The sequence below is a fragment of the Ranitomeya variabilis genome, chromosome 7, assembly GCF_051348905.1.
Source record: "Ranitomeya variabilis isolate aRanVar5 chromosome 7, aRanVar5.hap1, whole genome shotgun sequence".
In the NCBI taxonomy this organism is placed as follows: domain Eukaryota; kingdom Metazoa; phylum Chordata; class Amphibia; order Anura; family Dendrobatidae; genus Ranitomeya; species Ranitomeya variabilis.
This window is the reverse complement of record NC_135238.1, coordinates 38039753-38053529: the sequence shown is the minus strand read 5'-3', so window position 1 is coordinate 38053529 and position 13777 is coordinate 38039753. Positions and strand designations below refer to the sequence as shown.

Below are 13777 nucleotides of genomic sequence, written 5' to 3'. Positions count from 1 at the left end.
ACAGTAACATAAAAGGTATGCTGCCCTTAGTGATCTTACATCTTTTCTTCTACCATACCAAAAAAAAACCATGGTGGATGAATGGTACTTGTAAAAATCAGGAAGGAATCATTTGTATCAGATTTTCGTTTTCATTCACATTGTTCACAGCTATTAAAAAAAAAAAAAAAAAAAGAGTTCGGAATTTACTATAAAGAAAGCTACATCTATGAAAGACGAGAGCTTAGAGGTATATTCAAGACAAGAGATGGCTACATTTCCCATCAACCCACCGAGTGTATATATCAGAAGGTAGTGCCTAAAGGCCCGTAGACTTGGCCAAGCCATGTGCACAGAACCAGTAGGGTGGCACACAGTGTCCATAAGACTCCAAATTCCATATGCTATCTTCTATGGCACAGTATTACATCAGTATTTTTTGGGGAGCTAACGGAGGTTATCTACAGAATATGGCATGAGATGGAACAAGAAGTTTCTTCTTTTCTATCTATCTGAAATCGAAGGCATACTTTTGTAGGATCTTGTAGGCCAGTGTTCCCCAAGTATGCCTTCGATTTCAGATAGAAAAGAAGAACTGTCTTGTTCCATCTCATGCCATATTCTACAAATAAGCATTTTTTTAGAAGCTAAGGGAGGTTATCTACAGAATATGGCATGAGATGGAACAAGATGTTTCTTCTTTTCTATCTGAAATTGAAGGCATGCTTTGGTAGGATCTTGTAGACCAGTGTTCCCCAAGTATGTCTTCAATTTCCTATACAAAAGAAGAAACGTCTTGTTCCATCTCATGCCATATTCTATAGATAAGTATTTTTTTTAGGAGCTAAGGAAGGTTATCTACAGAATATGTCATGATGGAACAATATGTTTCTTCTTTTCTATCTGAAATCGAAGGCATGCTTAGGTAGGATCTTGTAGACCAGTGTTCCCCAAGCATGCCTTCGATTTGAGATAGAAACGAAGAAACGTCTTGTTCCATCTCATTCCATATTCTGTAGATAATCTGCCTTAGCTCCTAAAAAAACTTATCTATAGAATAAGGCATGAGATGGAACAAGACGTTTCTTCTTTTCTATGTATCTGAAATCGAAGGCATACTCAGGTAGGATCTTGTAGACCAGTCTTCCCCAAGTATGCCTTCGATTTCATATAGAAAAGAAGAAACGTCTCATTCCATATTCTGTAGATAAGTATTTTTTTTAGGAGCTAAGGGAGGTTATCTACAGAATATGGCATGAGATGGAACAAGACGTTTCTTCTTTTCTATCTATCTGAAATCGAAGGCATACTTAGGTAGAATCTTGTAGACCAGTTTTCCACAACTCCAGTACTCAAGAGCCACCAACAGATCTGGTTTTCAGGATTTCCTTTAGTATGATGGAATTATTAGGTGGGCAATACTAAGTTAATCCTGGAAACCTGATTTTTTTGTGGCTCTTGAGGACTGGACTTGGGAATCACTGTCACAGACTATTACGGATGTCATATTACAGCTCCGTAGAACTTGCCATAATATTGCAATGAGCACGTGGCCTTGATTGAACTCTTGTTATTCACAGTAATCTGCACTCGTTATGATAGGTCCAGTCATTAATAACCAATAGGTTTTATTCTTCTGGGTTTTATTCTTAGAACGTATCTAGTCTAGATGTGTAAAGATTATTCTATGAGTTGAGGTGACCTAAATCTACATCTTAGACATTTTTCCATCTATGAACTGTTTGTATCCGCAGCATGAATTGATTGACAAAAGCATCTTTGGATTGGAAACCAGTTGAGGAATTGTAAGAGAAAATAACCTTATATCTTACTGAAGGAACATACATTCAGCTAACTGTGGTCCATAATGTTCACTTTCTCCATGTGATGTACGAGCAATCTTCTGAGGGGTAAAAAACAGATCTCGGTTTGGCCAAACACTTTTCAACAGGGGAGAGAACAAGGCAACGGCTTATCTCTTGTGAAAACAAAGGATTGGACGTGAAAATTCCAACGTGAAAATCCTTCTCACCCCCAACATGATTGGCCGACCCCATACACACCAAACGGTCCTCCAATCCCACCGAAATTGGTGCATTCAGCCACTTTTGCCTAATGTGAGTGAGGCCTTTTCGATCACTGTGGGTCTCACCACTGGGGCTCCCAACGATGCCCAGAATAGGGAACTTGTTTCAATCGCTCTGTACTGGTTCTCCCTTGTCAGGATGACTTGTAGAGCGCAGTTGGTTGCGTGTTCCCCCTACTGCTCTAGTCAAAGGCACTCAAAATAAGAGAGCCGAGCGCTCCACTGAGCTCACCTATCTTCGTCAGTGTCATAGACCATTCAAATTCTTCAGGGGGACACAATTCTGAAGACTGGTGGGGGTCCCAGTGGTAGGACCAACACTGAACTAACCGGAATATCCCTATTGACTGGCAAAAGGCATTAGATTGTGACAGCAGTTAACAATCTTCATCTATTGAGGCTATCGAATACTTTGTTGTAGGAGACAGACCAAAGCAGGTTTTTGCTATGAAACCTGAGAGCAGCATGATGTAGGGGCAGAGAGCTGGATTCCACTTTAGGCTGTGATTTCAATAAAATCAGTGTTTTATCAGCAGGACATTATTACTAGAGGACTAGGTGTGTCGTGCCTTCTGGTCCAGGCACACCCCCACACCACTGATTGGCAGATTTATGTCAATAAACAGTGTACACAGAAAGCAGCCAATCAGTGTTGTGGGTGGGGTTATACAGAGCTCAGCATTCAGAGAACTGTGAGAACTGGAGCAGAGAAAACTGTGATTCTAGCGTTCCTGCTTGACCCAGTAAACTAAGTGACACATCACTGGAATCGGGATCCTTGTCCCTGCATCAAGCTGCTGTCAGATTCCCTTTAAAAATGACCGCTAGGATTTCCTTATACAGTATAACTCATCGCCCCCAACTTCAGCCATTTTAAAGGAGTTGTCATCATAGACAGTCCGGATCCTGAGGCTCCTAGCACCCAGTTGATTTTAGGAGAGAACTAGATTTACATTTCCCCTACAGGGAACATATAGCATTCTATGCTGACCATTTGCATAAATGGACGACCAGTGCTGTAATTCTTCCCACGATGACCTCCATATGGTCTAATAGCATAATTGGGCTTATATCTATTCAGAACTAAGCTACAATTACAGCCATAGATTGCCGTCCATAGGAACTTTCCGTTGCCATTTATCCTATGGCCAGATACAACTATAAAGCCTTTTTTTTCTTTCAAATGTGCCCTGTAAACCTTAATAATTTCCATCCAAATGGTAATTTAGAAGGGAACGGCTGAGCCTATGCACCGATGCCCTAGTGGTAGCGTCACAGATTTCAATTACGGGAAGTCACACGCAATAATTACACTTAATGGCTCGACTTTGAAGGAAAAAAAAAAATCAAACAAAATCTTTAAATCTGTAAGAATTAAAGTTTAGGTATTAGTGAAAAGTTTGTCCCTGACTTTCAAGATTAAAAGGAGAGTCTATCCGCACAAAACGACTGTTCAAACCAAGCACAGGTACTCGGTTCACCCTTGATGTTGCAAAAAAAAATCTCAGTGCATTTTTCCACTTACAAGTTTTCCATTTATCTAAGGTCCTGTAAAGTAAGATTTATCAAACAAGAAAAATGAGGGCAGGGAACTGTTTGTCCAAGGGTGCACTGGGCGACTGTGCTTGGTTTGAACAGTCATTTTGTTCTGATAGACGCCATTTAAAGTAAGATATTCTGCATCTGAAATGTGAAAAGCATCCGTCACCCTGCAGTTGAATTTTTGATAAGATTATAAAGTGATCCATAAACTGAAAAAATTTCTGGTGACAAAGCACACCCAAAATCAAGTGCCGTATGTTCATTACTCAAACTAATCACATGATGACCATAAAAAAAATCACGTTGAAACGCACAATTTCCTTTGTTTTATAAAGCTATGGAACTGCACAGGTCAGACTTGAGTGCACGTGGTGACATAGAGATGGCGTTCGCCTTATGTCGATATCAGTTGGCGGTAATACAGCCACATTTCAGCGTCTATATTTTGGCCGCAAGATCCAGACCCCCTTGTTCACCAAAAGCTTCGGTGGGGAAGTCCAGATCTTACCGTACAGATGCTGATATGTGGCCACATTACGGTCATCTGAATCCGGCCATAGTGGGACACGTTAGACAGTGAGGCTGATGAAGCTGTTGTATCTTTGAATGTTTCTTTTTAGGATTTCCGAGCATGGTCCAAGAACTCGTTCAAAGCGCGGGCGGTCCAGCTTCACACATTTCAGTGGACCCCGTGCGACGACTGTTGCGGCTCTGGGACGATTAAGTAGCAACGCTATCTCACCTGGAAACAAAATGAAAGGAAGAGTGAGGAGTAACCAATGCAGTCCGGAAAATAACTACCTACTGTCCATACTCTTTAGATAGCTGTCAACTGACCGGTAGCAATCTTACCCAACTCTCATATACTGAGGAACGATCCATTGAGAGAGCCCATGCCAGACTATTTGGGCAAAATAAGACTTGTCGGATTCTTATCTCCTCAAACATCTACATCTGACGGTGTAGATATTAGACTGTTGGCCTTATCGTAAAGTTTGGCCAACCTTAGTCTATTGTGTTTGGAAGCCTTAAGCTTCACATTACAATCATGGATCATCTACTTGTCAAGGTGCAGCATTGATAGTTTTCGAAATATTACATTGCTCATCTTTCCTGGTCTTAAAAAGTCTATTACCACAAAAATGATCTATCACCGATCCAGGTGGACCCAAAAAGGAACAGCATTTCTGTCAGCCCCATTGACTTAAGCACTGTGCATGCTCGACCACCTTATCCACGGTTGTGTGGTGAGAGGAAAAGGAGAACTCGAGAACTTTTTCTAGTGGTCATGGAGGTCCTGGCAAAATTAAATCAGATTTTGAAACGTTACCAAAAATTCACTATGATACTATACTTGCATGGAGAGATATTGTAATTGTTCTGTTTGATGTGGTGCCCATTTTTGGTGACATCTGGAAGTTCAACCATATTGGTTATCACTTCTAAATTAGAAGCCGAAGGTGACAACCAATATGACAAACATGGCTGCCTCAAAGAAGCAAAAATGCCAATATCGCTAAAATAATTAGAAGATAATTAATACACTTTAGCTACGGCTCTTACTAATGGTTATTCATGTATTTTTAGGTTTTGGGTTGACATTTCGCTGTGTTATGGGCCACAAATGGGGATGTTTCTGGAAGAAGCTACTTTTTTTCTAATGCCAGAAGCTTCTGATAACTCTTCAGTCTTCTCCCCAATAATATCACATTGGGTGTCGCAATAAATAATAGCTAAAAGTGTTAAATAGCAGTGTGAAAATTACGGAGCTCAAAAGTATTAGAGATCTGAGTGATTTACATAGAAAAAAACTTCTAGGGAGGTGATCTCCAACCAGTCACTCTCCAGCTGTTGGAAAACCACAGCTTCCTGAAGGTCATGATAGCCTGTGGCTGTCAGGACCTTCTGGGAATTGTAGTTTGGGAACAGCTGGAGAGCCGCAGGTTGGTATTCTCTGCTCTATGACTTATATTCTATATTGCGTAGTATAAGATATGTGCATTTTTTAAGGGAACAGTTGGTCTCCTTTCATTCCTTTAATAGCGATTCAGATTTCTTAAAAAAAAGTATTTCAATATATTTCCAAAGTGGAAAATGCTCCTCACTCATCAAACATCCGTGTGACTGTGAATCCATCTTACCAAAGTAGTCTGAGGGTCCCAGTCGGCCCACTTCCACATACTCTTCATTGTCTGATCTACGCTGGAGAACAGATGCTGTGCCCTGCGAGAAACAACACATAAAAACACATCAACTACCATGACGAGGATATGTATGGGCATATGTCAAGTGCTATCGGAGTATGCATACATCTGACGAAAAGTTTGAAAGTAAAGAACTTTCAGAACGTAGTGTAGACGCATCAAGGCTTTGGGAGAACAAAACTGTCCGGATATGGCATTTTCTCTGGTTCTTACTGGATCTAAACCTTTCAATATAACGTGAAGCTCTCAAGGCTTGTTTTTTGTAGTTTCACATTGAGAAAATGATGGTGGACACCAAATAATTTATGAAGACAGTTCTACCAATAAAAACTCAATAATCTTTTTCTAGACATAGCATGTTAAGATTCAATTACTTTTATGGCTTGAAGAGTCGCAAAGAAATGAGAAGTATGGAAACAATGATGGATGTGCCATTAATGGCCTGAAGATCTACAGTTGGTACGGAAAGTATTCAGACCCCTTTACATTTTTCACTCTTTCTTTCATTGCAGCCATTTGGTAAATTCAAAAAAGTTAATTTTTTCTCATTAATGTACACTCTGCACTTCATCTTGACTGAAAAAAAAACAACAAATGCAGTATTTTTTGCAAATTTAATAAAAAAGAAAAAATGAAATATCACCTGGTCATAAGTATTCAGACCCTTTGCTCAGACACTCATATTTAAGTCACATGTTGTCAATTTCCTTGTGATCCACCTTGAGGTGGTTCTACTCCTTCATTGGAGGCCAGCTGTGTTTAAAAACAGCTAACATAGAAAAACTCAAAAAAACACAACATGAAGAGAAGACTCACCAAAGCCTTGTCAGATGACAAATGCACTCGCAGGGTGCAGCAGGCCCCCGATAATAAATGCTAAAGCAGCTCAGGTGCAAGCTACTGATGAGAGCAACCACCCACTCGCCCACACATTAGAGGGGTTGGCTGCCTAGTAGCAAAAAAGCACACAGGTATGGCTTGCATAAGACATACCTCCCAACCGTCCCGGATACAGCGGGACTGTCCTGATTTTGACAGTCAGCCCCGCGATCCCGGGCGGGACATTAGTTGTCCCGCAGTGGTTGGGAGGTGTGCTGCAATATCAGGCGGTCACTGCGGTCAGCCTCTTCCCTGCACCCGCAGAGCTGCCTGAGCACAGCACAGCACATATTGGCTGCTTTGTGGCCACAGAACCTGTGATGGGGTCACAGGGGGGAGGAGTCAGGGGTCACATGATCGGGACCTCGTGGATTGCAGGACTCAGCTTGCTGGTTGCCAACTTGCCTTGGTGCTGGATGAGGTAAGCTGCCGTGTGTGAGGTCAGGAGGTGTACAGTGTGGATGTAGCGGAGCCGTGTGTGTACGAGGTGTATGGAGTGGAGCCGTGTGTGTACGAGGTGTATGGAGTGGAGCCGTGTGTGTACGAGGTGTATGGAGCGGAGCCGTGTGTGTACGAGGTGTATGGAGCGGAGCCGTGTGTGTACGAGGTGTATGGAGCGGAGCCGTGTGTGTACGAGGTGTATGGAGTGGAGCCGTGTGTGTACGAGGTGTATGGAGCGGAGCCGTGTGTGTACGAGGTGTATGGAGCGGAGCCGTGTCTGTATGAGGTGTATGGAGCGGAGCTAAATGTGTCCGAGGTGTATGGAGCGGAGCCGTGCGTGTACGAGGTGTATGGAGCGGAGCCGTGTGTGTACGAGGTGTACGGAGCGGAGCTGTGAGTGTACGAGGTGTACGGAGCGGAGCCGTGTGTGTACGAGGTGTACGGAGTGGAGCCGTGTGTGTATGAGGTGTATGGAGCGGAGCTAAATGTGTCCGAGGTGTATGGAGCGGAGCCGTGCGTGTCCGAGGTGTATGGAGCGGAGCCGTGTGTGTACGAGGTTTATGGAGCAGAGCCGTGTGTGTATGAGGTGTACGGAGCGGAGCCGTGTGTGTACGAGGTGTACGGAGCCGAGCCGTGTGTGTATGAGGTGTATGGAGCGGAGCTAAATGTGTACGAGGTGTATGGAGCGGAGCGCGTGTGTACGGAGCGCAGCCGCGTGTGTAGGAGTAGCTATGTGTGGCCATTATACGGTACGAAGTATCATGTGTGGTCATTATACAGTATGGAGCATCATGTGTGGTCATTATACAGTATGGAGCATCATGTGCGGTCATTATACAGTATGGAGCATCATGTGTGGCCAATATACAGTAGGGAGCATCATGTGTGGCCATTATACAGTATTGAGCATCATGTGCGGTCATTATACAGTATGGAGCATCATGTGCGGCCATTATACAGTATGGAGCATCATGTGCGGTCATTATACAGTATGGAGCATCATGTGCGGCCATTATACAGTATGGAGCATCATGTGCGGTCATTATACAGTATGGAGCATCATGTGCGGCCATTATACAGTATGGAGCATCATGTGTGGCCATTATACAGTATTGAGCATCATGTGTGGCCATTATACAGTATGGAGCATCATGTGTGGCCATTATACAGTATGGAACATCATGTGTGGCCATTATACAGTATTGAGCATCATATGTGGCCATTATACAGTATGGAGCACTGTATGGCCATTATACAGTATGGAGCATCATGTGGGGCCATTATACAGTATGAAGCATCATGTGGGGCCATTGTACAGTATGGAGCATCATGTGGGGCCATTATACAGTATGGAGCATCATGTGGGGCCATTATACAGTATTGAGCATCATGTGTGGCCATTATACAGTATGGAGCATCATGTGTGGCCATTATACAGTATGGAGCACTGTGTGGCCATATTTTTTTGTTTATAATTATTCTTTATGAAACAGTGTGATCAGCAGTGCTAAATGGGTGTGGTTGGGACGTGGATATGGGTGTGGCTAGTTAAGAATGGGCATGGTCAGAGGTGTGGCCTAAAATTTGCCACAGATAAATGTGATGCACAGTGTCTGGACAACCTATTGATCACGCCCATAGTATTAGCAGGCGGGCCGTCCAGCACTATATATATACATGCAACACACAAGAAACAACATAAAGGGGCCCTGCCGCACCCTGCAGTCCAGTTGTGTTTAATTGATTATTAACTGATAGGACTTGATTTGGAAAGGCGCACCCCTGTCTATATAAGACCTCATAGCTCACGGTGCATGTCACACCAAATGAGACTCGTGAGGTCAAAGGAACTGGCCAAGGAGCTCAGAGACAGAATTGTGGCAAGGCACAGATCGGGCCAAGGTTACAAAAGAATTTCTGCAGTACTAAAGGTTCCAAACAGCACCGTGACCTCTATAATCCTTAAATGGAAGAAATTTGGGACCACCAGAAGTCTTCCTAGACCTGGTCGTCCAGCCAAACTGAGCAATCGTGGAAGTAGAGCCTTGGTGAGAGAGGTAAAGAAGAAACCCAAGATCACTGAGGCTGAGCTCCAGAGATGCAGTAGGGAGAAGGGAGAAAGTTCAACAAAGTCAACTATCACTGCAGCCCTCCACCAGTCGGGCCTTTATGGCAGAGTGGCCCGAAGGAAGCCTCTCCTCAGTGCAAGACATATGAAAGCCTCCATAGAGTTTGCTAAAAAAAACCACATGATGGGACTCCCAGAATATGAGAAATAAGATTCTCTGGTCTGATGAGACGAAGATAGACCTTTTTGGTGACATTTCTAAGCAATATGTGTGGAGAAAACCAGCCACTGCTCATCACCTGCCCAATACAATCCCTACAGTGAAACATGGTGGTGGCAGCATCATGCTATGGGGGTGTTTCTCAGCTGCAGGGACAGGATGACTGGTTGTCATTGAAGGAAACATGAATGTGGCCAAGTACAGAGATATCCTGGATGAAAACTTCTTACAGAGTGCTCTGGACCCAGACTTGGCCGAAGGTTCACCTTCCAACAAAACAATGACCCTAAGCACACAGCTAAAATAACAAAGGAGTGGCTTCAGAACAACTCTGTGACCATTCTTCACTGGTACCAGCCAGAGCTCTGACCGAAACTCAATAGAGCATCTCTGGAGAGACCAGAAAATGGCGTCCACCAACGTTCACCATCCAACGGATGGAGAGGATCTGCAAGGAAGAATGGCAGAGGATCCCCAAATCCAAGTGTGAAAAACTCGTTGCATCATTCCCAAGAAGATTCATGGCTGTCCTAGCTCAAAAGGTGCTTCTACTCAGTAGAGTACCTACTCTACCTACCTACCCTATAGACTTGTCTACGTATGCAGAAGACTTGTAAGAACATCACAAGACAATTCTGCGGACCCCTATAGACTTGTCTATGTATGCAGAAGACTTGTAAGAAGAACATCACAAGACAATTCTGTGGAACCCTATAGACTTGTCTACGTATGCAGAAGACTTGTAAGAACAACATCACAAGACAATTCTGTGGAACCCTATAAGTTGGTCTACATATGCAGAAGACTTGTAAGAAGAACATCACAAGACAATTCTGTGGAACCCTATAGGCTTGTCTACGTATGCAGAAGACTTGTAAGAAGAACATCACAAGACAATTCTGTGGAACCCTATAGGCTTGTCTACGTATGCAGAAGACGTGTAAAAAGAACATCACAAGACAATTCTGTGGAACCCTATAGGCTTGTCTACGTATGCAGAAGACGTGTAAAAAGAACATCACAAGACAATTCTGTGGAACCCTATAAGTTGGTCTACGTATGCAGAAGACTTGTAAGAAGAACATCACAAAGTAATTCCGTGGAACCCTATAGGCTTGTCTATGTATGCAGAAGACTTGTAAGAAGAACATCAGAAGACAATTCTGTGGAACCCTATAGGCTTGTCTATGTATGCAGAAGACTTGTAAGAAGAACATCACAAGACAATTCTGTGGCACCCTATAGGCTTGTCTACGTATGCTCCCCAATTATCCACTGAAAAGCTGCTTGATAGTGGAGTTATAGCTTCCTTTATGTTTCTGCATTGAGTCACATCATTTTACAAGCCTGCTGTAAAGATTTGTACATTTGCCCAGACCAGTGTGGCTCCTGCTAGACTGGGTATGGGAATCTGAAAACTTACAGCTATTTCTTTTTGGCACAGACGTTAAAGCAGAAAGCACATGTGAGATGACAGAGTCAGGAGTTTGTGCCGGGAAAAGCTCACATGTTCTATTTGATATTGGCACTAGTAACCTCACAGTGGATGTCCAGTGCCACACAAAGGCCGTTACTTACACCCATGTGTGCCAATGGTGTATAGTTAATAGAACGTAAATCAAGAATAGCCAAGGGAGGGGAAGAGCTTGTGGATGAAAGGAATCAGAGGAGAGTTAAAGGGTTATTCCCAAAATCATAAGTTATAACAACAATCTCGAAAACGCAGCTCTGCAGAGCCCCATCGTAAAGGGTATAGAAATTCGCATGCTCAACCTCTGTTCTATCCAACGACAGGCTATTTCAAACAGTCGCATATGCAATGAACGAAGCGGAGGACGAGCATGCAAATATCACTCATTTCAAGATGTGGCTCTGCCACGCCTGGTTACTGGGATTCTGGAGGTTCTATGAGTGAACAGTAAGGTGTCTCCTACCACCATGGATAGTGAATAACTTGTGATTTTGGGAAAACACTTTATAGGGAATTTTCAACAAATGACCTGAAAAAAATAGGGATGAATTAAAATAAAAAAAAAACTCAGGTGACTGCTGCAGACAATCACTGGCTTCAATGGTCACGTGATGACTACTGGTGCGAGTTATTGGCTGCAGTGATCATGTGAGGGTAGTGAGAACATCATTCCTGGAAGACAAAGAACAGCGGGATCAAAGCCACACTGGAGCGGCGGTGAGGGATTCACAGGGCGAGTATGAGCTATTTTGTCATTTTAATTCACGCCCTGCTTTCTGACCATTTTTCAAAATTCATGGGCAACTCCTTTAAAAGTAAAGAAAACAACTACCGTACATTCTTTTTTTGACCTTAGGCAGCAGACGCACATTAAAACAGGAGTTATATACATTTACATAGGATGGTGCTTTTATCTACAAAAATATCTTAGTGATCAACTTTTTCCACTTCGCTGCTCTTACAGTAAAGAAGCCTTTTTCCGCTTTTGGAGAATGCAATTTTTTTTTCCAGATCAACCTGGACCTAGGAGGAGGTTTTACCCTGACAAGATTTTCACCATATTTTGTTGAGGCCATTTACCATACATATTTGTATAGTTGTATACTTCTCTTTTCGATATTAGTATTGAATCTTTTCGCAGAACTGAGGTTCTCTGTGCCTTTTACTAGTTCTATTGTCCTTCTTTTTACTTTTTACAACTCGAGACCACCCTATTTATGGATGGTCGCCTAACGTCCCTCTCTCGTCCGTCTATCACATATGCCACCTGGCCTGAATTAGCCACAACTGTCCTAGTTTTTCGGAAACAATCCCGGCAAATTTGCGGCGTCCTGTGCCAAGAAGAAGGTGGGATGTTTACGCCAATGGTAGCGGTGAATGGGGCACATTCGGGGAACAGGAGGGGGGAATAGCTAAAACATCCCTACGTTAAAAACGTGAGTGTTGGTATCTATGGTCTATGACTTATTAAGACACAACATTATTCTGCTGGTCTTAGAAGCAGCTGATTGACATTGGGGCAATAGGTGCTATGGCCGGACAGTCCTACATTTCTGTGCTCGCTAATGATGGAATGTATATAGATAGCAAAATAACCTATTTTTTGCCTTTTTTGAGTTGGAGGATAAAAAAAGAATGATGCTTTACTATAATGCCTGCAGCTATCGTTATCTTACATGGACAACGTCCTTTTCATCGCAATGAAGAGTTATGCCTGCCAAGGTCAGCCTTTCATGTTACCCTATTAACTCAAGGTCACGCTTCAGTGTCCTTCCTGGTAGCTTCCTTCAATACCACACATCAGTTTATTGTTAAAGGGAATCTGTCAGCAGGTTTTTGATATTTAACCCCGAGAGCAGCATGATGTAGGGGCTGAGATCTTGATTCCAGCGATGTGTCACTTTCTGGGCTGCTTGTTGAGTTTCAATAAAATCAGTGTTTTAGCAGCAGAGGATTATCACTAGAGGACTAATTGTCTTGTGCTATGTAGTCCTCCATATTCATGAGGTTGGTAAAACCCCGCCCCATCATTGATTTGCAGATTTCTGCCTATGCACAGTAAACACGGAAAGTTTGCAGCAGAAAAATGTGATTTTATCAGAACTGCACCATGCAGACCAGTAAGTGACACATTGCTGGAATCAGGTTCTATGCCCCCACATCATGCTGCTCTCAGATTACATAGCAAAAACCTGGTGACAGGGTCACTTTAAAGAAAAAAGGAAAAATTGTGCTAGTTTTTTGTAGTACAGTGAAAACGCAGGCAATCCTTTTTTGTTAGATAAATCCTCCAATAATAACAGCCCCCCATATACATAAGATAACTATCTCCCTCGAGTCCTCGATATACAAGTACACTAGGCTCGACCGACGCTCCTGTGTTCACTATGAAAAAGCCGCTGTCAGACTCATATAGCAGTGGCTTTTCTCTGCCACAGAAAAAGAAAACAGGTCTATATTGACAGGGTTGACAGACATTAGGCCTAATGAGTATACTAGTGATCAGCTGTAATCTGTGAGTCAAGTGTTCGATTTCTGTCCGGTACCACCACATAGAAGATAAAGTATTACATGGTGCCCAGTGAAGTCAATAGACCATGTTATGCCCAACTGTGGTGCATGTGGAATTGTGGACCCGCTGTGCCGCAGGGTCGGGCCTGCCCAGGAAGGGGCGTCACTGTAGCCTCTAGTGCTGAGGTCAGACTTGTGCGGCAGGTAGCCACCAGGTGCCACCACTCCTGGGCAGAACCTGGTACTACAGCTGCTGACCCCAAGGGTCAGGTACGCTAATACTGATAAGGGCTAGGTCTCCGTTCAGACTAGTAAGTTTGGCACCTCTACGGAATGGTTACTGACACGGATCCTGGCTAGGTTCAAACACACAGGT

General features: G+C 43.2%; 1 protein-coding gene across 3 annotated transcripts in view; it reads right to left on the bottom strand.

Annotated features, from left to right (window-relative positions):
• Positions 1-3245: 3245 nt before the first annotated feature.
• PRKAR1B (protein kinase cAMP-dependent type I regulatory subunit beta) overlaps positions 3246-13777 on the bottom strand; it is a 185779-nt gene continuing 175247 nt past the window's right edge. For 2 of the 3 annotated variants that reach the window (XM_077274886.1, XM_077274889.1), the window contains exons 10-11: positions 5749-5830; positions 3915-4349 (exon numbers count right to left, since the gene is read on the bottom strand). In XM_077274886.1, coding sequence (XP_077131001.1) covers positions 4177-4349; positions 5749-5830 — 255 coding nt within the window. In that variant the 3' untranslated portion in view covers positions 3915-4176. Of the gene's footprint in view, positions 4350-5748; positions 5831-13777 lie in introns of all 3 variants that reach the window. The other variant, XM_077274888.1, reaches the window with a different exon arrangement.